Source organism: Leucoraja erinacea, chromosome 25 (assembly GCF_028641065.1).
Source record: "Leucoraja erinacea ecotype New England chromosome 25, Leri_hhj_1, whole genome shotgun sequence".
NCBI lineage: Eukaryota > Metazoa > Chordata > Chondrichthyes > Rajiformes > Rajidae > Leucoraja > Leucoraja erinaceus.
Genome location: NC_073401.1, coordinates 31,366,486 through 31,388,868, shown reverse-complemented (window position 1 = coordinate 31,388,868; position 22,383 = coordinate 31,366,486). Strand labels below are relative to the sequence as shown.

Below are 22,383 nucleotides of genomic sequence, written 5' to 3'. Positions count from 1 at the left end.
TTCATGTAAAAGATCATGTATGTCTAACACTATCAGTGACCATCACTTCTGGCCCTAGCTATGCCTGTCTCTTTGTAGGGTACGTCGAACAATCTTTGTTCGAGACGTACCGTGGCCCTATCCCCGAACTCTACCTCCACTACATCGATGACTGCACTGGTGCTACCTCCTGCACCCATACAGAACTCACTGACTTCATCCATTTCACCACTAACTTCCATCCGGCACTCAAATACACCTGGACCATTTCCGACATTTCCCTACCGTTTCTAGACCTCACTATCTCCATCCCAGGTGATAGACTCCTGACCGACATCCACTATAAACCCACTGACTCCCATGGCTATCTAGACTACACTTCTTCCCACCCTGCTTCTTGTAAGGACTCCATCCCCTACTCCCAATTCCTCCGTCTACGCTGCATCTGCACCCTGGATGAGGTGTTCCACACCAGGGCATCGGAAATGTCCGCATTCTTCAGGAAGCGCGGGTTCCCCTCTTCTACTATAGATGAGACTCTCACCAGGGTCTCTTCTATACCCTGGAACTCTGCTCTCACTCCCCATCTCCCCACTCGTAACAAGGGCAGAGTCCCCCTTGTCTGCACCTTCCACCCTACCAGCCGTCACATACAACAAATAATCCTGAGGGGGAGGAGAGGGCGGGGAAGGAGAGAGAAGGGGAGGGAGAGGAGAGAAGGGAGAGGGAGGGAAGAAAGGACAATAGGAAGAGGCGAAGGTGGACACTGCGAGACAGAGAGGAGTGGAGAGAGGTCACGGAAGGAAAGAGTGGGAGGAAAAGGGGGGAAGAGCGCGGGAAAGGACGGGGTCAGGACGAGAGACAGCAAGTGAGAGGGTAGAGAGAGAGATCGGGGAGGCGAGGGTGAGAACTGCGAGGACAAGCGTGTCAGAACGCAAGACCATGAGAGAGGAGAGGGCGAGTGGGTCAGGGAGAGGTGGGGAGACGGAGAGACTGAAATGAAACAGAGAAAGATAAAGTAGCGAGCGAGAGAGAGAGAGAGAGAGAGAAAGGGGACGATGTAGGGTTTTACACTAGAGGGCGAGAGGAGGGAACAAAAAAAAAGACGATTTGTGTGGTATTTGGTAAAATAATAGCAATATGAAGATGCCCTGACCAAAGCAAAGATACTAGAGTGAGACGGAAGGCTCAGCATTCAACTCTCCCTCCCATTCCGAATCCGACCTTTCTGTCCTGGGCTTCCTCCATGGCCAGAGTGAGGCCCACCGTAAACTGGAAGAGCAGCCCCTCATATTTTGCTTGGGTAGTTACACCCCAGCAGTATGAACAATGACTTCTCCAATTTCAGGTAGTCCCTGCTTTCTCCTTCTTTCCCAGCTCTCCCTCAGCCCATTGTCTCCGCCTCTTCCTTTCTTCTTCCTGCCCCCCCCCTCCCTCCACTCACCCACCCTCACATCAGTCTGAAGTCTCGACCCGAAACGTCGACTTTTTCCTTCGCCTCATAGATGCTGCCTCACCCGCTGTGTTTCTCCACCATTTTTGTCTACCTTCGTGTAAAAGAGGTCGGTTCAAGATCTGATAATAGTGTGATTTACATGAATGATTTGGATCTGTTTTGGATGATCTGATGTACTCCTGGTCTGATTTGCCTGGTGCTAAACAATACTTGCCACCTTATTTCACAGCAGGTGATAATAATAGACCAATACAAAATGGTAAATGGGAATATCTGGCAGAAACGAAGGAAACAAGCTGGATTAATTTCAGCAACTCATAATCAAATCTTTTATGAAAACTGCCCCAGCATGTCAATGGAATATAATGACATTATTTTTGCCAACAAGCAAATCTGACAACTGCTGTCAGTTTGGACTATCATTGGATGCTTTGTGATAACAGCAACACAGAGCAGAATAAATAGCAGCATTGGAGACACATCCTGAAATAGCTGGTAAACAGAAGTATTATTCCCTAAGGGCACTGGCTGGTCATGTTGATAACACCAGTAAGCGGCAGAACATGGCTGCTAGGGAAGGTAAGATCATTATTATTTGGAGTCTCTAACAAGCAAAATAATAATAGAGAATTCTAAAGCACAGAAGGGGAGACATTTTAGCAGGTCCAGCCGGTGCTGAATCTTTGATGAATGCATCCACGGACACATAACCCAGTCCATGCTCAATCTTCAAATTTAAATGTGAACATTTTTCTTTCCAAAAAAACAATTTCCAAATGTCTCCATTATAAAAATTATAAATGCTGGTTCCCCAATTTGTTAATGAGCATCCTGCAGTTTAACAATCTGCTACATAATCTGTCCTCTAGCTGAAACGTTAAATTGAGGCCAAAAGCAATCGACTGCAGATGCCAGACTCAAGCATTCCCTGCAGCGATGCTGCCATGTACTCTTGCTCAACTCTACCTCATCCACATTCCACGATTGCACAATTGTAATTATTTTACTCTCTCAAATTGCACCATTCTGCTGTTTTGCATTTGTCGTTGATTAATTGGCTTATCTATCGTTACCACACACTATTTCATGTGAACAAAGAATTTGAATACACTGTGGCATACACGCTCTTGTGCACTTGGGAAAGCTGATCCAGGCTGGGTGACTGCCCCCGTGTGCGACTATGAACCACTAATTCTCCATGCCACACCATACTGTTCTAAAGAAGCAGAGCACCGATGTGGCACATTATAGTCCTCCGCACTTGACAATAAATTCAACAATTTCCAACGAGTAGCTATACCAGTCTTGTATCTCAATTTATTTTGTGAATGACTATGATGCAAATGTGAGAGGCAATGATGTAAAAAGATTGGCAAAGTTATTGAAAATTTGGGAGGTTGGCCTTTGCCAGAGTGATATTGATGTATTGGTGAAATGGGCTGAAAAATGGCAGATGGAGTTTAACCCAGACAAAACCTTGGGAATTGATGTGATAGTGCAGGAGAGGTGCAGAGGAGGAGACTGGAGAAGCAAGGTCTGTTCTCCCTGTGGAGAGGGTTAAGAGGGACATGATCAAGGTACATACAATAATGAGGGGTATACACAGGGTAAACCAGTAAACCTTTCCCATTTCACAGGTGGAGAAAATGAGAGGACCCAGAGTTAGGGTAAGGAAGTTCAGATTTAGAAGGGATCTGAGAATACTTGGAATGCACTGCCTGAGAGAATGGCGGAAGTTGTGTTGCTGAGAGCTTAAAGGAGCATTTAAATGAGTTATACATGGACCAGGTCCTAGGAGATAGGATGAATGTGGAAGGGTGCCCACTAGTCAGTGTGGATGAGTTGGGCCGAATAGCCTGTTTCTACCCTGTACAATTTTGTGATTTTGACAATTCCAAACTCATTTATGTCAGTCTCCCATCTTCTGGATTAGAGACACAACTTCAGACATGCCTTAACCACACTTTCCACACCACCATCACTAATGCTGGCCACCCCATCTTGCCCTCCACCCCATTCCAGACCTTTCCTTCTGTTCTCATCACTCCTCCTCCATCTTTCTTTGCATCTAAAACTTATTTCATTTTTAACATTTCCAATTCTGACAGCAGGTCACTGATCTGAAACCTTTCTTCCCCGTGTTTCTCTCTCCGTAGATGCTGCCTGAAGTGCTGAGGACTTGCCGCATTTTCTGTACTGTAAATCCCAGTCACCCCTCTCAGGTGGATGATATTAATTAGAAGACCAGGGCAGTTTGGTCAAGTGTCCTGGTGGATATTTATTCCTCGATCAACATCAACAAATAACTCATCTGGTTATTGTTAACTACTGTAGAGAGGAGCTTGTTACTCGCTGCATTGTTCCTATGTTGTAACTGTGGTGACACACAATTCATAAATTAACTCACTGACAGGAATACCTAGCAATGTCCACAAGATGTATTTTTACCCACAGTGCCCTGCATAATGTTTGGGACAAAGACCCATCATTTATTTATTTGCCTCTGTACTCCACAATTTGAGATTTGTAACATAAAAAAATCACATGTGGTTAAAGTGCAGATTGTCAAATTTTATTAAAGGCCATTTTTATACATTTTGGTTTCACCATGTAGAAATTACAGCAGTGTTTATACATAGTCCCCCCATTTCAGGGCACCATAATGTTTTGGACACATGGCTTCACAGGTGTTTGTAATTGCTCAGGTGTGTATAATTGCCTCCTTAATGCAGGTATAAGAGAGCTCTCTGCACCTAATCTTTCCCTCCAGCCTTTCCATCACATTTGGAAACTTTTATTGCTGTTTATCAACATGAGGACCAAAGTTGTGCCAATGAAAGTCAAAGAAACCATTATGAGACTGAGAAACAAGAATAAAACTGTTAGCGACATCAGCCAAACCTTAGGCTTACCAAAATCAACTGTTTGGAACATCATTAAGGAGAAATAGAGCACTGGTGAGCTTACTAACCGCAAAGGGACTGGCAGGCCAAGGAAGACCTCCACAGTTGATGACAGAAGAATTCTCTCTAGAATAAAGAAAAATCCCCAAATCTGACAGATCAGAAACACTCTTCAGGAGTCAGGTGTGGATTTGTCAATGACCACTGTCTGCAGAAGACTTCATGAACAGAAATACAGACGCTACACTGCAAGATGTAAACCACTGGTTAGCTGCAAAAATAGGGTGGCCAGGTTACAGTTTGCCAAGAAGTACTTAAAAGCAACCACAGTTCTGGAAAAGAGTTGTGGACAGATGAGACAAAGATTAACATATCAGAGTGATGGCAAGAGCAAAGTATGGAGGAGAGAAGGAACTGCACAAGATCCAAAGCATACCACCTCATCTGTGAAACACGGTGGTGGGGGTGTTATGGCCTGGGCATGTATGGCTGCTGAAGGTACTGGCTCACTTATCTTCATTGATGATAATAGTAGCATAATGAATTCTGAAGTGCACAGACACATCCTATCTGCTCGAGTTCAAACAAATGCTTCAAAACTCATTGGCCGGCGGTACATTCTACAGCAAGACAATGATGCCAAACATACTGCTAAAGCGACAAAGGAGTTTTTTGGGGTTTTTTTTTTAAATGTCTTTTTTTTTTAATTTATTCGAAGCAAGTGTACAAAAATATAACCAGCGGCATATGACATAATACAGTTATTGTACAGCTTCAATTTTGACTTTTATCTATAGTTAAGAGAGAAAAAGCAAGAGAGAGAAAAAGTGGAATGTGCAAGGATAGAACCCCTAGACTACCAAAGTGGTGTAGCCAAAGAGTGAGTAAGTAAAAATAAGGAAGGAATAGAGAAATAAAAAGGCAAAAAAGGAAAAAAAAGTGATGATATATCTGCCTGGCATCCCTCCCCACCCACCTCACCCACCTCACCCAGCCCGTAATTAGAGTTATCTCCAAAATTGTGTTGTACCACACTATCCTTGTAATAAATCAATGAATGGTGTCCATGTCTTTGAAAAATGCTTGGTTTTTCTGCTAAGACAAGTCTAATATTTTCAAGATGTAGCATCTCAGACATGTTTATAATCCACATTTTAAGAGTTGGGACAGATGTATGTTTCCAAAATTTGAGTATTAGTTTTTTCGGCGTTATCAGGCCATAATTAAGGAAGACTTCAAGCAGTCATTGCATGCAAAGGATATGCAACAAAATACTAAACATGACTACAGTACTTTCATTTACATTACATTGCTGTATCCTACACTGTTCTTCCCAGAGGTTTGTTTTGATCTCTGAGCTGGATTCTATAAAACAGCATTTTTAAGGTCTACACCAGGTGGCGCCACCAGCAGTGACTGCCTCGCCAACTGTCTGTCTGTCCTTTCTTCTTTTTTGTTATTTTTAGCATGTGTTAAAAAGTTTTTTTAGTTTGTCTTATGTGGGGGGTGGGGAGGGGGTTACGGAAACTTTATTTCAATCTCTTACCTCCACGGAGATGCAATTTTTCCGTATCGTATCTCTGTCCATACTGCGGCTTAACATTGTGGAGTTGGCAGCCTTTCCTGGAGACCGACAGGCGCTCCAAGCCGTAGGAGTTTGTGGGACTTTAACATTGCGGATCTTGCGATCTCTTTGCCGGGGATCGAAGTTCCATCCGCGGGGCCTGTGAACTTTAACACCGTGAAGCCCGCGTTCTCTGGTAAGAAGTGGCCAATTCGGGAGATTCACGCCACGGAGAGAGTTTCAATCGTCGGCTGCGAGGGCTTCGACCGCCCCGACTGCGGATGGTTTGACTGCCCCGACCGCAGGAGAACAAGAGGTAGTAGATTGAACTTTATTGGTTTCCACCACAGTGAGGAATGTGGAATCCTCTGTGATGGATGTTTATGTGAACTTCTATGTGGTTATGTGTCTTGTTGCTTTACACTTTGTATGGCTATAATTGTACTGGACGTTAACTGGTACATGTGACAATAAAATGACCTTGAAACCGTGAAGATATTTTTAACCGCACCAAACATGTTTTAACAGCCGTCTCTACGTTTAAAGATGACGTGCCTTGACCCCGGCAAGCTCAATGGCTCTGATATACATAGAGCATGCAAACAGGTCCTTCAGCCCAATTCATCCATGCCACGCACACAGGTCCTTCCATGCACACCAGCTTCCATTGGTAGAAACATGGAACTGCAGATGCTGGTTTACAAAAAACACAAAATGCTGGAGTAACTCAGCGGGTCAGGCAGCAAATGTGGAGAACATGGATAGGTGACCGTCAAAGAGTGCTGGAGTAACTCAGCGGGCCAGGCAGCATCTGTGGAGAACATGGATAGGTGACTGTCACAGAGCGCTGGAGTAACTCAGCATCTCTGCAGAACATGGACAGGTGATTTTTTGGCTTGCTACCATTCTTTCTAGTCCAATTTGGTATTGGTATTGTCGTGGCCTGGATGAGTTCAGGAAAAGGCCAGATGCCAGGCAGGTTCAGAAGTCATTTAATGAATCATGGCAAACACACAGAATGCCCGTGGGCAGATAATTGTCCCTGTCCCTCAAGAGCCGAGGGGGATGACCCAAGGAGTGGCCAAACCCCCAGGGACCGCCACAGTATTGATATTGGTTTATTATTGTGTCGAGTACTGAGATTCAGTGAAAAACTTTGTTTTGCTTGTTCTTAGACAAATCTACCACAAGTACAGGCCAGGAGCCTTTGTGAACACCTTTTTTTCTTTGGAGTTAATTGATTAGCAATGACACTGGGTCAGCAGCTAGATTAAATTAACTATTCACATTGGTTTAAATTAACTATTCACATTGGTAACATTATTGACTTGAAAAACAGTTAAACAAATCCAAGCCAGCTAATTAAGTAACTACTCTAATTAATCTTATACTCTTAAACATTTATGATTAGAGATTAAACACAATGATGTCTGTCCATTTCCCTCTGCAGATGCTACCTGACCCACTGAGTTCCCATAGCAGTTTGTCTTGTATTCAAGACATTCATAGTTCCATCGAGATGGCCACAGATAACAAATAAATAGCTATCAGAATTCACCAATGATGTCCAAGACATCCTATTGAAGACATGAAATAGAATTAGTTCCCTGTTGCAACACCAACCCCCTGCAGAAGCTGATCGTATCGGTCGTGGAGTAATATTGGATTATTTAGAATGAATGTAAGAAGGCAACGACACGGTTGTACCTTAACAAAATCCGCTCTGCTGCTTGTTAAATTCAAAGTCTGAACGACAAATGTTATTACAAGTTAAGCTCATTCACGCTCTGTAGCACAATCACTTACAAAGTCCCACGTAAGCTCTTTACCAAAAAGTATGTCACATGAGCAGGTTATTCAGGTTACATAAGGTACTATTTAAATTGTGTTATTGCACCAGAAAATGTTGACAATGAAAAATGGATGTTTCCATGTGGCTCATCCTGTGAAATGAACAATGGGGTATCTCAACCATCAACTTCAGGTACATGATGCCGTTAGAAATGTCTGCATCTTTAAAATGTTCTATCCATTCTTGCCAGAACCGTTTGTTCATCTATCATTCCTGTTCTTGCCAACCTTCACCTAGATCACATCTTTTCTCCAGAGACATTTACATTCCAGCATCACAATTTAACTGTTTATTAGATCAATACCAAACTCAAAAAAGCAGCTGTAAAAAGAGTATGAAATTAGCCGATTGATATAGAATTTGGATTGGGCTACATCTGGAGTTGTGCGTGCAGTTCCAGTCGACCGTTACAGGAAGGATGTAGAGGCTTTGGAGAGGATGCAGAGGAGGGTTACCAGAATGCTGCCTGGGTAAGCGGGCCTTGTCCCCATAACAGCTCTCACCCATATTAATGAAGAATCTATCTATCTCTGCCGTAAAAATATCCATCGACTTGGCCTCCACAGCCATCTGTGGCAATGAATTCCACAAGTTCACCACCCTCTGACTACAGAAATTCCTCCTAATCTCCTTCCTTAAGGAACATCCTTTAATTCTGAGGCTGTGACCTCTGGCCCTAGACTCTCCCACTAGTGGAAGCATCCTCTCCATAACAACTCTATGCTGTGCTGTCAACACTTCCATGAGGGGAATTTGGGCCGAGTGGTCACGCTGGTCTTGCAAGCAGCACTCACATACTACACCTCCTCACTTCAATCTTCTTTACATCGTTCCGCAGCACTTACAAGTAACATTGTGTGGAGATTGAGACCAGTTCTGGTGATTAGATCAATAGGTTTCAATCAGCAAATATCAACAGGAAACTGCACATAAGTGCAGAATCAATGGGATTTGATTTCAAAACTCAGCCCAGCTATCCGCTGTTTGGATTCCCATTAAAATAAACCTGGCATATCAAATTAATGGATAGAAATTACACAGTGGACAAAGATATCATAATAACCATCAAACGACCAATGGGATAAGAGACATTTTGGAAACTCAAATGCATCCAAAATCACAGGATTTGGTTCCGTGGGATGGAGATGGAGTGGTCAATGCTCATGCAGCTCTTGCCCCATGGGATGGAGATGGAGCTCCCAGCCATTTAACCCAGGTGATCACAACAAACTGCCAGGCAGGTAGTATTTTATAACCGTCAACTCTAAGTGCAAGTCTGCATATTTAAGTACAAGTTTATGGATAGTTGCAGAAACCAATGAAAAGTTTTTGACAGATTTATTTAATCTTGTTTTTGAGCTATAAAGCCGACAAAGAATGATGTTTAATATTGCTGTTGTAAGTGCCTTTTGTCAGGTACAGATAATCCTACATTGTCCAAGTAATTCTTTTTAAATTCTAATTGTTGTTAACTTCAGGTTATCTATCTAAATTGGACATTGAAGCTTGGAGCTTAGTTTAGAGTTTAGAGATCGCTCACAATGAGAATGATCAAAACCCCAACATAAAATGAAATTTATTTAAATTATGATTGAGGTTGTTTTGGGAGCGAGGACAACAAATTTATAGTTAGTTGGAGTAGCTACAGTCAATTGGGTCAGCACATCTATGTCACAGATGGTCACAGGTCCAGTGTGGAGTCAGCTCCATTTGTGCTAATAGGTGCAGACATACCCTCAGTCAGAACTTGAACCATGTTTCACTACTCTCCGACCTACATCATACAGGCACTGCTTTGCAATCAAGTACAACGCATTGACAGTAGAGCAAAATGGAGAAATCTATATGTGAGTGAATAATTCATGGAACAGAAGCAGCAGGCCAGACATGAGTTGGCTGTGAAAATCTTGCTCTCACCTATCCGTATCACCATGCAGTAGAAGCTCAGGCTCATTATCCAATTCAGCTCGACCTGAAGTTAACAACCATTCGGCTGATTTTCAACTAGGGTTTCATTGGCAGAGTTCTATGTAATTGTTGTTCAACATTGAAGTGGATTTATGTTAACTTTATGATGTAAACATAAGTGAGACTCGTCTTATTTTGGATTACCCCTTTTTCAATTACAATTGACACTATTTAAAAACTGCAGGGTTTAATTTACACAATTAAATACTTCTTTGTGCTCAAATTAAAGGATATTTAATTAAAACTAAGGAGATTCTGCAAAATATTTTATGGCTTCTGCAATTTTCCATCACTTTAAAGTTGCCATAGAGATTTTAAGGACAATGTTACATTTAAAAAAGAAATTTATACAAAATTATCAAATTACTTTCATTAGCATCACAGATTTGTACAGCACAGGGACAGGCCCTTCAGCCCATAATGTCTATCCCAACCATGAGGTTGGCAGCCTTCCCTGCCTTGGCAACTCCATTATGCCTTGGGATTTATCCACCTTTATCTGCTCCAAGATATCTAATTCCTTCTCGTCTGATGCTCACATGTGATAGAGTATCACCATCCCCTCTCCCCCATCACTCCATCTCCCATGTCCTTCTACTTGGGAATGCAGGTGAGAAATATTCACATCCGCATGTCCCAGCTCCACACAATCATCACCTCTTTAGTCTCTACAGGGATGTATTCTTTCCCTCATTATCCTCTTGCTTCTGATAATCTAGAAACAATCTTGGAATTCTCCTTAATCTTGCTGCCAGTCAATTTTCATGCCAATTCCATGCACTCCTAATTTACTTTTTAATTACTTTCCCACGCTCTCTATATTCCTCAAGCATCTCTCCCATTTTCTTGTCACCTCTTGCTTCTTATTTTTCTTCATCAAACCCTCAAGACCCCTTGACATCCAGGGTTCCCTAATTTTTCCATCCTTACCAATTCCATATAGGAATATGACGCTCCTCTTTTGAAACAATATTTTCTGCCTTTTTGGGAGCGAGAAAATACTATTTCAATTGAGAATTAATGAGTATATTACGTCAAATAGCCTACTCAAGCTCAATCTATAAGCTTTTGTTCATCCCATCTCAATAGCATCATTTTCACTTCCTCTGACCCCCTCATGTCTGCCCTTCCACTTATTTATATCTCCTTCCCACTAGGACTGTTGCAAGAAGGAATTTCACGGTTCCATTACAGTACATGTGACAATTAAACATTATTAACTCTTGACAAGTCTTAAAATTGGTGCTGATCACAGCCGACTTCACACAATATCGTAACCACCCTATAACTGGCCTTTCTTCAGCATTTTTCACGATTAAAATCAGAATATCCTTGCATTAAAGGCTTAAACTATCACCCCATCTTACGCCCATGTACTGCAATAATATTCAATACTGTAGTGTAATTGCATAGCTAGGCATCATCTGAGAAGGCCATATGGTATATTCATACTTGACACTTAACAAAATGACTAAGCCACTCATATATTAATAATGTTCCATGAAATTGTAGAAATGGGAAAGTTCAATAGTGCACAAATGCCAAAAACAAGATGTCCTGTATCCCGATTCAAAGAATTTTAAGCAAAAGAAATTCAAACATGCACAAGCTATAACGAGCACACTAAATATTAAGGATGGTATTAATATTCAATTTCATTTCAAAATAATAAAATAAAATGAATTCAGCATATTATGTGATATATCATCCAAATGCAGGCAAGCTAAAAATAATTTATATTGTACGATTTTGATTGATTTTGATAATATATCTAATTTACTAAACCCACTGATTTTGTATTGTTAGGAGACCAACATAAATTTAACATCCACTAATAGATTTGCTGGACATTCTGGGCATGGTCTCTATAGTTGACCATCAGCTGCTGGGCATGGTCTCTGTAGTTGACCATCAAATCTCCATTTATTCCCATTTTATTTACCCTGTACTTCCATCAATTCCCCAGAATCAACTAGGGACAGATGCAAATGAGCCCATCAACACAGTCACAGGGAGAACATGCAAAGTCCACACATGACACTGAAGGTCAGGGTTAACTCTTGTCCCTACAGTTGTGAGGCAGAAGCTCAACAAGTTGTACATTGTGCTGTCCTCGAACCAAACCAGATTGTTTGAAAGCATGGTATCACATAAGGGCCGAGTTGATTTTCCAACCTCATAATGGAGAAATACTACCTTGTCTCACGCTGTACAAGAGGCTGGCGGAGCCATAGGCTCTCACATTTACGAAATATCTGGATAAGCAGTTAAATTGACACAACATGAACCAAATGCTAGCAAATGGCATTAGTATCGATGGGTTCTTGGTGGTTAGCATGGATATAGTTGACCGAAGGGCCTGATTCTTCAATGTCGATTATACAATGTTGCCTGCCTTAATCCCTGGCTCACTCATCTATTGCTTAAAACCCTTATCCATGCCCTTCTTACCTCGAGGCTTGGTTATTCCAATCCTGGCAGGCCTCCATTGTTCAATCCCCTTTAGACTGCAGGTCATTTCACCACTACATGTGTCTTAACTAGCAGAACATTTGTCACCTACGTGCTTGCCTTCAGTGTAAAATAATTACCATAGATCTCCCCATGTCCCTCATGCATTCCAGTCCACAGTGAATGGTCATATACACCAGAGAGCAATGCAACTCCTTGCTTCATGAAGCTCACAGAGTAAACAGTGTACGTTGTAATGATAAATTCAGTAATAAATACGACAGCCCTCAAAATATCTTCAAGTTTATAATCGTGGTCTGCGTTTGGGCCAGAGCGCAGGGGATAAAGCTCGCTGCTCAGTTGTTGACAACCTCCTGGAGAACTGTGACATACTATGTATGCAAGAGACATTCTTAGCGAAGCAAGACTTGGACAAACTCAATTCTCTCAATGACAACTTTCATGGGGCTGGAAAGTCTACAACTGACCTTGGCATGGGAATAATCAGAGGTAGGATACCAGGTGGTGTGGCTATTCTATGGAACAAGTAGCTTGACTCATCAGTAAATGTGATTCGGCTTGATGTTGATTGGTGTATTGCCATACACTTTACTCACAACGACAAGGGATTTGTTATCCTGAATGTATATACACCCTATGAATGCCATCAGAATGAGGATGAATATTTAAATAGACTTGCTTTCATCTATTCTTTCATTCAAAACAATAATTATTGTAGTGTATATGTCATTGGGGATATGAATGCAGATATCTCAGATAGGAACTCATTATTTGCCAATCATATGGCTCAATTCTGTCAAGATAATAATTTAATATTGTCAAGCAAAGTGCTTTTACCTACAGATAGCTATATTTATATTAGTGAGGCTTGGCACACCACATCATGGCTGGACCACTGTATTAGTACAGCTGATGCACATGCCTCATTGGGGTGTATGAGCATTCTGTACGGGGCAGCAATGACTGATCATATACCTGTGGCTATGACAATAAATGTTGAACACACACCTGTGGTATCCAGAGATAGAAATAGCTTTAATACAGAAAAACTGGACTGGTCAGCGCTTACAAAGGAAGACATCCTAGCCTATTATGCCCATACAGATAAATCCTTAAGCAATATTCATCTACCTAAAGATGCAATAGTATGTAGTAATGTTAATTGTAAAGATATGAAGCATAGGAGAGATATCTGCTCCACGTATAATGATATGTAAGCGCCTTATATGTAGGCAGTAAGCCCTACTGCAAGCATAAAAATAAGAAACATAACATCAGACCTGGCTGGAATAAGTATGTAGCTGAGTATCATGCTGAAGCCCGTGAAGCCACCAAATCATGGGCTATGGCAGGTAGACCCAGACAGGGGCCTGTGTTTGAGCACAAGAAGCTCACTAATGCAAGGTATAAGTATGCTGTTCGCTTCTTCTGTAAAAATGAGCAAGCTATGAGGGCTGATTCCATGGCTAAGAAGCTGCTAACTAACAATGCTACAGATTTTTGGAAGGAAGTGAGAGCTCTTAGCAGTTGCAAAACATCTCTACCATGTACTGTAGATGGAATCTCCAGAACAGCTAATATCGCGGAGTTATGGCGACAACATTATAGCACTTTATTCAACTGTGTCCAAGGTGACTTGTATAGGGTGGCCAATATTGAGAATAATGACTCGATGGCGATTATGTCACATGAGGTGTATCATGCCATGAACAAGCTGTCCAACAACAAAGCAAGTGGCTTGGATCATATCTCTGCTGAACATCATATAGTTCCTCTCCTTGCTATTTGTTTTACTGGCTTTATGATTCATGGCTTGTTACCAGACTCAATGTTGTCTGTTCTGTTAGTGCCGGTCATTAAGGACAAAGCTGGTAAAGTAGGCAGCCTAAATAATTACAGGCCCATAGCTTTAGCCAGCAGATTGTCAAAAGTTTTAGAAAGAGTTCTGCTGGATAGAATAAATGAGTTTGTTAACTCCACAGATAACCAGTTTGGCTTTAAAGCTAAACATGGTACTGACATGCATATATACCCTAAAGGAGATTGTAAACAAATATAGAGGCAAAAACTCTTCAATCCTTATGTGCTTTATTGATGCTTCCAAAGCCTTTGACCGAGTTAATCACAGAAAGCTGTTTGGTAAAATGAGTCAAAGAGGGGTGCCTGAATACATTGTGAGAATTCTGGCCTACTGGTATGCCCACCAGACTATGCAAATAAAATAGGGCAATAGGGTCTCAGCCCCATTTGGGGTTAGCAATGGTGTTAGACAAGGGGGAATTTTGTCCCCAGTCCTTTTTAATCTATATATTGATGATCTGTCTAAACAATTGAAAGCCTGTAACACTGGGTGCGTGATTGGTAATATTTTTGTGAACCATATTGTGTATGCAGATGATCTTGTGGTCTTTAGTCCATCTAGCGCTGGTCTCCAGCAGCTCCTTACTATATGTTCTGTGTATGGTGTGGAACATGACATTAAATATAATGCTAGTAAGAGTGATGTTATGATCTGTAGAACCAAAGAGGATAAATGCCTAAAATATCCTGATTTTAAATTGTCTGACAACAATCTTAGTGTCTGTAATAAGATAAAATATCTAGGGCATATTATTATAGAACAAATGACAGATGATGAGGATATTTATAGGCAACGACGCATGCTGTACGTACAGGCAAATATCCTCTTGCGTAAATTTGGTGCGTGTGCAGATGTGGTGAAGATGTCGCTATTTAGAGCATACTGCACACCCCTCTACACTGCGCACCTGTGGTCGACCTATTTAAAGACAAGTATGCAGAGACTAAAGGTGGCATATAACGATGCCATGAGAACACTGCTGAGGCAACCCAGGTGGTGTAGTGCCAGTAATATGTTTGTGGCTGCAGGAGTTAGTACTTTAGAAGCTATCCTAAGACACCACATGTATAAATTCATTTGCAGGATAAATGACTCTAAAATTGTGCTTATTGTGGCCTTGACAAACATAAGGGTTAGCACTACACGCTACGACTCCCAGTTGTGGAGACACTGGTATCTTTGTCTCGTTGTAGGACATTGATCATCTTTTAATCTGGATTTTTAACTTGTATTGTGTTTAAAAATATATATAAATGATGATGTTTTTATAAGTGATATACCAAGATTTTATATATATTTATATTTGATATGCAATGCATTTTTAATGTAATGTTGCCCCTTGTCTGGACCTTGAGTCCGTAATAAAGTGTATTATTATTATTAATCCCTGGCTCGAAGGGCCGAACGGCCTACTCCTGCACTTATTGTCTATCCCTGGTGTTTACACTCTAGAATGCACATCCTACACTTCATTGTTTGTCTAACTTTCTCCCAAGAGGAGATCATTAAAACTATTTTTGTTAAGTTTTTGATCACCTGATTAAATATATCTTGTGACTTTGTGTCATTTTTTATTCAATAACTTGCTGTGAAATCTATGGGAACATTTTGCAATGTGAAAGATGCTGCATTAAGATGCTGTTGTTCTTGTTGATAGGTATGGTAGCTTACATTTAGCCCGATGCAAATGTTGATCGTTTAGTTGGCAAGAGCGATCTCGAGTGGCCTAACATATTCACAAGTTAACAAGATATTTCAGGATTATTCTAACAAATCTTCAGCTTTATCATTCAACAATGAACATTTCTGGGTCAAATACCCAGCTTATTTATAAGGAGGCTTACAATCAGAGAAATAACATTTAGAACATGCACATACCAATTAAATCAAACCTCAACAGTCCTTCGTAGAAAATCATTGAAAAATCTGTGCTCTATGAGATGAGGCAAGCTTACCTTCAAAACATAAGATGCTAAACATTGCCTGTGTCACACTAACCCGGACCAGAAATGGCCAATATTTAACAACCAGGGAATGGCATGATTAGCTGATCAGTGGCATTGACAAACTCTAAGTCTGCTACAATCTCAGACCATTGTAGATCATACCTGAATCATGTACAGTTGTGCAATACGATACTCCTCGACGCTCATGGGAAGAGGGATGTGGTATTCCTTTATGAGCATTTTGCCTTATGGAAAGTCTTTTCACAGTTAAAAAATAATCCAGTGACTGCCAGCACTCCCTTGGTTTTGATTCATTAAACACACCTAAAAAGAGAAAGAACAGCAGCATATTTAAACACTTTTTCAATAAATATTTATAATGTTCTTAAGTCTATAAGTAGCATTAAATTACCCACCCACCATAATCCATTGGCTAGAATTAACCACCATCCTCCCCCAACCTTACCCCCGTACTCTCATCGCCAATCCTGGCGCTTGCACTGGGTTTATTAGAGATAATCATTGTATTTTATATTACCGCTAACACTGAAATCTAAGCAGTGTTGAGCTGTAGTTACCACCAGATCATTTCCCTCAATTTACACTGTGCAAATTCTCTTCCTGAACACAGCATTTCCCTAACAAGACAGCGATTATAAAGTTTTAATAGATGGTTTTATTCCAGTGAGCTGGAAATTGTGCAGAAACCATTCATGGAGATGTTACCAGGACTGGAGGGCTTGAGTTATAAGGAGAAGTTGGGTAGGCTGGGACAATTTTCCCCATGGAGTGAAAAAGGTTGTGGGATGACCTTGTAGACCTTTGTAAAATCACGAGGGGGTCATAGTCTTTTTCCAAGAGTCGGGGAATCTAATACTACACTGCATAGATTTAAAGTGAGAGGGGAAAGGTTTTAAAAGGATTTGAGGGGCAACTTTTCACATTGGGGTAGGGTGTGGAGTTGGGTATATGCTTAAAATAAATCTGGACAGGTACTGAAAAGGTTTAGAGGGAAATTGGTCAAATGCAGGCAAATGGGACCATTTCAGCTGGGCACCTTGGTTGGTATGAATGAGTGGGATTGAATGGTCCCAGATAAGTGGGGGGGGGGGGGGGGCAGCATCCATATAATTCAATGACTAGACGTGATTGTTATGCTGAGGAAATTACTGCCGGTCTTATATTCCACACACTTTAAAATGATTTCAATCTGCAATATCATCCTCCAACAATTAAGGTTTACTTTAACATTCTTTACTTATCTGCATTTTTGCTGAACTGTTTGCTTTTGATAATTTAATGCTTTATACATTTAACCTAACAAGCTAATGTTACCACTATCATCCCCGGTGCCCAAGCAGACAAACATCAACTCCCTCAATGACTACAGGCCCGTTGCTCTTACATCTGTAGTCTCCAAGTGTTTTGAAAGGCTGGTCCTAGGTCACCTTAAATTATCTCTCCCCCCCCCTCACTCGACCCACACCAGCATGCATATAGGGCTAATAGATCTACAGAGGATGCCATAAACACTGTCCTCCATGCTGCACTACAACACCTAGAGGAGAAGGGGTCATATGTCAGGATGCTTTTTGTTGATTACAGCTCAGCTTTTAATACAATCATACCCAGCAAGCTGATCACAAAAATGCTAGACCTTGGCCTCAGCAGTCAACTGTGTCGGTGGATATTGGACTTTCTCAGTGAACGCCCACAGACGGTGAGACTTGGACCCTACACCTCGACATCCCTGACCCTCAGCACAGGAGCACCGCAGGGCTGTGTGCTCAGACCGCTCCTCTACGCCCTATACACACACGACTGCTTGCCCCATCACCCCGCAAATAGGATCATAAAATTTGCGGACGATACAACCGTGGTGGGGCTCATCTCAAATGGGAACGAGGTCGCCTATAGAGAGGAGGTGCACAGACTTTCTGAGTGGTGTGCTCACAACAATCTCTCTCTGAACACTAAAAAGACAAAGGAGATCTTCACTGATTTCAGGCGACATAGAGCAGAGCTCAGGCCACTGGAGATAGGGGGCGAGGAGGTGGAGAGGGTGCCTAGTTTTAAATTTCTGGGGATCAACATCAGTGAGGATCTTAAATGGTCTGTGAACTCTGCTGTAGTTGTAAAAAAAGGCGCAACAGAGACTTTACTTCCTCAGAACACTGACGAAGGCCCATCTGTCTGCTAAACTGCTGGAGTCTTTCTACTGCTGTTCGGTAGAAAGCATACTGACTTACTGCATGACTGCCTGGTTTGGGAACTGTTCAGCAGCTGACAGAGCAGCTCTCCAGAGGGTGATAAAAACTGCCCAGGGTATCATTGGACTCCCCCTGCCCCCTCTGGAGGACATTTACCACTCCAGATGCCGCAGCAGGACCTGTGATATCGTGAAAGACATTACACATCCTTGTCACCACGTTTTTACACTGCTGCCCTCAGGAAAAAGGTACAGGTCGCTAAAGTCACGCACTGCCAGACTCAAGAACAGGATTTACCCATCAGCAATCTTGGAACTGAACTCTGTCTCGGGAGTGGGTTATGGGGAAGGAGGGGGGGTGGGAGAGAGTGTTAATTTATGTAAATGTGAATCCATGGGTGGGTTTGGGGAGGGAGGGAGTGTAAAAAGTATGAGTATGTGAATGTTTGAAGTTCTTTTAAATGGAGAGACCCAGTAATCTCGTTGTATGTGACACACGCAATAACAATAAAGCATTCTGATTCTGAAATCCCAAAATGTGCAGAAACTGTTGGAAGCAACCATGTTGATTGAAATGGAGTTCATGGATTCAGGACAGTGGTCCATCACCAGTTGGGTTGAACTGTTTCCCTCTCCACAGATCTACCAAACCTGCTGATCATATCTCGCAATTTCTATTTTAAAAATAAGGACAAACTTGATCAATAATTAGTGGAGAGTCTAAATTTGTCTGACTACAACTTGTAACTTCCCTTTTAAGATAACATTTCCTAACACACATATGAAAACTCTCAGTATCATGGATGTTTACCAAGCCCCCAGCAGTGAGGACGCAGAGACTGCAATACTACTCATTCAAATGCACTTGGAGGATGACACTTTTCCCATTGCTACATTACCATAAATCATCACATATGTCGCTGATGAATTATGAAGCACTGTCAAATGTTGAAGATGAGATACCTTGCAAAATTCCAGTCTATTAACTTATCTCAGTGACTTCATTACTGTGGTTTGTAAATAGTTAATTGCCAATCAATTCAATTATTGCAAATCAGCCCAGGTTTGAGACAAAATTAAATACACCATTTAAACCAAAAAATGCTTTCAGCTTGATTAAAGCCATTTTCCTGCATCATGGGTGTCAGCAACAGAAACTCAAAAGTAAGCAGTATGAAATGATGTACTAATTTCCTGATTGTGGCTCAGCGGATCTGTTGATTTGGTTGAAGGGTGAATCTTCACAAAGATGGTGTGAAGCTCTCTGATTCTTCCTCAGACTCCAGAATGCTAAACCGTGCACATAGATCACGTAGCTCACACTCAGTGTCACTTGCAGGAGTCGCCACTTTATTTCCCCATGTCTTGGGTGGATTGGTGAATGCCAAAAAGCAGGGCAAGTAATTTGATGAATGAGCATATATAGAAATCTTATGAAATCGTATGAACCTCGACTTTGATTTAGTACTTTGTTAATTGAAGGCATCAATTCAGTGTTACTTGCGTACAATGAGCTATTTGTCTGCTGAATGAATTGCTATTACGTAAGGGATTTAAACTTTGACCAAGCTAATTCAGATTCAAGATGAATTAACTGGGCAAATGAACGGAGCTTTACGAATACATGATTATTCAGCCCTTGTAGCTGTCATGTGATGCAAAGGATGGCAAGTTCTGAATTGCATGAATTCCAGGTCTGACTAATGCACACCTCTTCACAATCCTACAGGAAGCTGGAGGCTATGGAATTTCATAATCTAGTCTGAAGCCAAGCAGATGCATCTTTACACATAGTAAAAAATCTTTGATGTGTTCTTAAATGTTATTTTGGCTTCTGACTAAACATGCAGAACAAATATCAAGCATATAAAAGATGCTGGAAACACTCAGAAGGTCAGGCAGCATCTGTAGAAGGAGAAACAGAGTTAACATTCAGGTCCCAGACCCTGTATCAGAAGCCCCAACTTGAACAGTTTCTCTTTCATCAGAAGCCACCACATCTTCTGAATGTTTGCACCATTTTTGTTTGGATTTTAAGATTGTCACAGCACCTTGGTCACCACAAACTCTGCCTCATGTGCTGGGCACTGTCCACATTCTCACTTTGGTTTCCTTTCCCGTGACCTCCATTCTGCAGCTTCTACACTGTCCCTTACATTATTTTCTCTCATTCCAACGTCCTTCATTAATTTATCAGCTAAACAACTCTGCAAACAGTGTTTGACCATGGGAACCTTGGCCTCATTCTATCACATATATTCCCTTTGTCATGTACATTCTGCTCTCACCTTCTCTGTAAGTTAAACTACTTGTTTTCTCAAGTTTCTGCTTCTGACAGTTTTGGACCAGAAACAATAAGTACATTTATCTTTTCACAGAGACTGCCGGATGTGCTAAGTGTTCCCACTGTTTTCTCCTTTTACTTTTCACCTTTATTAAACAAGGAGAGCAAGTTAAAAAATGGTAAATGAGCCTCCGCTAAACCAACTCAACACTGGGGTATGTTGCAGACAGTTCTACGTCCCAGGTTTGGGTGCCTTACTTAAGGAAGGATGTCTGATTATGTGGCAGGAAGGATTATGAAGAGGATTTAGTGATGAAGAGAGATCGGAAAGAGAATCTGAGACTGATCTTGTCATGTGATAAGAGTAGAATTAGGCCATTCGGCCCATCAAGTCTACTCCTCCGTTCAATCATGGCTGACCTATATCTCCTTCCTAACCCCATTCTCCTGCCTTCTCCCCATAACCTCTGACACCTGTACTAATCAAGAATTTATCTATGGGATCTATCCATCTCTGCCATAAAAATATCCACTGATGGCCTCCACAGATTCACCGCCCTCTGACTGAAGAAATTTCTCATCATAACCTTCCTAACAGGATGTCCTGTAATTCTGAGGCTGTGACCACTAGTCTTAGACTCTCCCATTAATGGAAACATCCTGTCCACATCCACTCTATCCAAGCCTTTCACTATTCGATAAGTTTCAATGATGTACCCCCCTCATTCTTCTAAACTCCAACGAGTACAGGCCCAGTGCCGACAAATGTTCATCATGGGTTAGCCTACTCATTCCTGGGATCATTCTAGTAAACTCCTCTGGATCTTCTCCAGGGCCAGCACAGGGCACGGTGTTCTGCAGCTGTTGCATATAATCCTCCAACACGTTCGCCACCTCCAACGGGATCCCACTGGCCACATCTTCCCATCTCCACCCCTTTCTGCAGAGACTGTTCTCTCCGCAACTCCCAGGACAACTCGTCCCTCCCCAGGTACTTTCCCCTGCAACCGCAGGAGATGCCACCCCTGCCCCTTTATCCCCCCCCCCTCCCCCTCCGTCCCTTGACTCCATCTAAGGACCTCAACAAATCTTTCCAGGTAAGGCCGAGGTTCATTTGCACCTCCTGAACCTCATCTACTGTATCCGCTTTTCCAGGTGTCAACTTCTCTACATCGGCGAGACCAAGTGCAGGCTCGGCAATCGTTTCGCTGAACACCTCCCTCAGCCCGCCTTAACCTACCTGATCTCCCGGTTGCTTAGCACTTTAACTCCCCCTCCCATTCCCAATCTGATCTTTCTGTCCTGGGCCTCCTCCATAGTCAGAGTGAGGCTCTGCGCAAATTAGATGAAACAGCACCTCATATTTTGCTTGGTAGCTTACACCCCAGCGGTATGAACATTGACTTCTCTAACTTCAAATAGCCCTTGCTTTCCCTCTCTCTCCATCCCAGTTCTCCCACCAGTCTTATTCGTCTCCGACTACGTTCTATCTTTGTCCCGCCCACTCCCCTGGCATCATTCTGAAGAAGGGTCTCGATCCGAACGTCACCCATTCCTTCTCTCCAGAGATGATGCCTGTACCGCTGAGTTACTCCAGCATTTTGTGTCTTTCTGGGATGGTGCGATCGCAGGTCTACCAGAGCCAGCACATCCTTCTTCAGATTTGGTGCCCAAAATTGCTCACTATATTCCAAATGTGGCCTTACTAGCGCCTTATAGAGTTTCAGCAATACATCCCTGTTTTTGTATACAAGCCCTCTTGAAATAAATGCAAGCATTGAGTTTGCTTGCAAGATGTTGTCTTTGATGCTTGAGAACATAAGATAGACCTACATAAATTGTGAAAACATAATGTACAGCTGGGCATTGTGCAGGCATGTCCTGGTGAC

The 22,383-nt window shown here is 42.0% G+C and overlaps 1 protein-coding gene across 1 annotated transcript in view; it reads right to left on the bottom strand.

The window, feature by feature from the left end:
- Nucleotides 1-22,383, bottom strand: part of LOC129709250 (membrane-associated phosphatidylinositol transfer protein 2) — a 127,200-nt gene that overhangs the window by 59,351 nt on the left and 45,466 nt on the right. The window contains exon 3 of the mRNA XM_055655494.1: nt 16,164-16,325. Within this exon, the coding sequence (XP_055511469.1) occupies nt 16,164-16,241 (78 nt within the window). The 5' untranslated portion in view covers nt 16,242-16,325. The remainder of the gene's footprint in view (nt 1-16,163; nt 16,326-22,383) is intronic.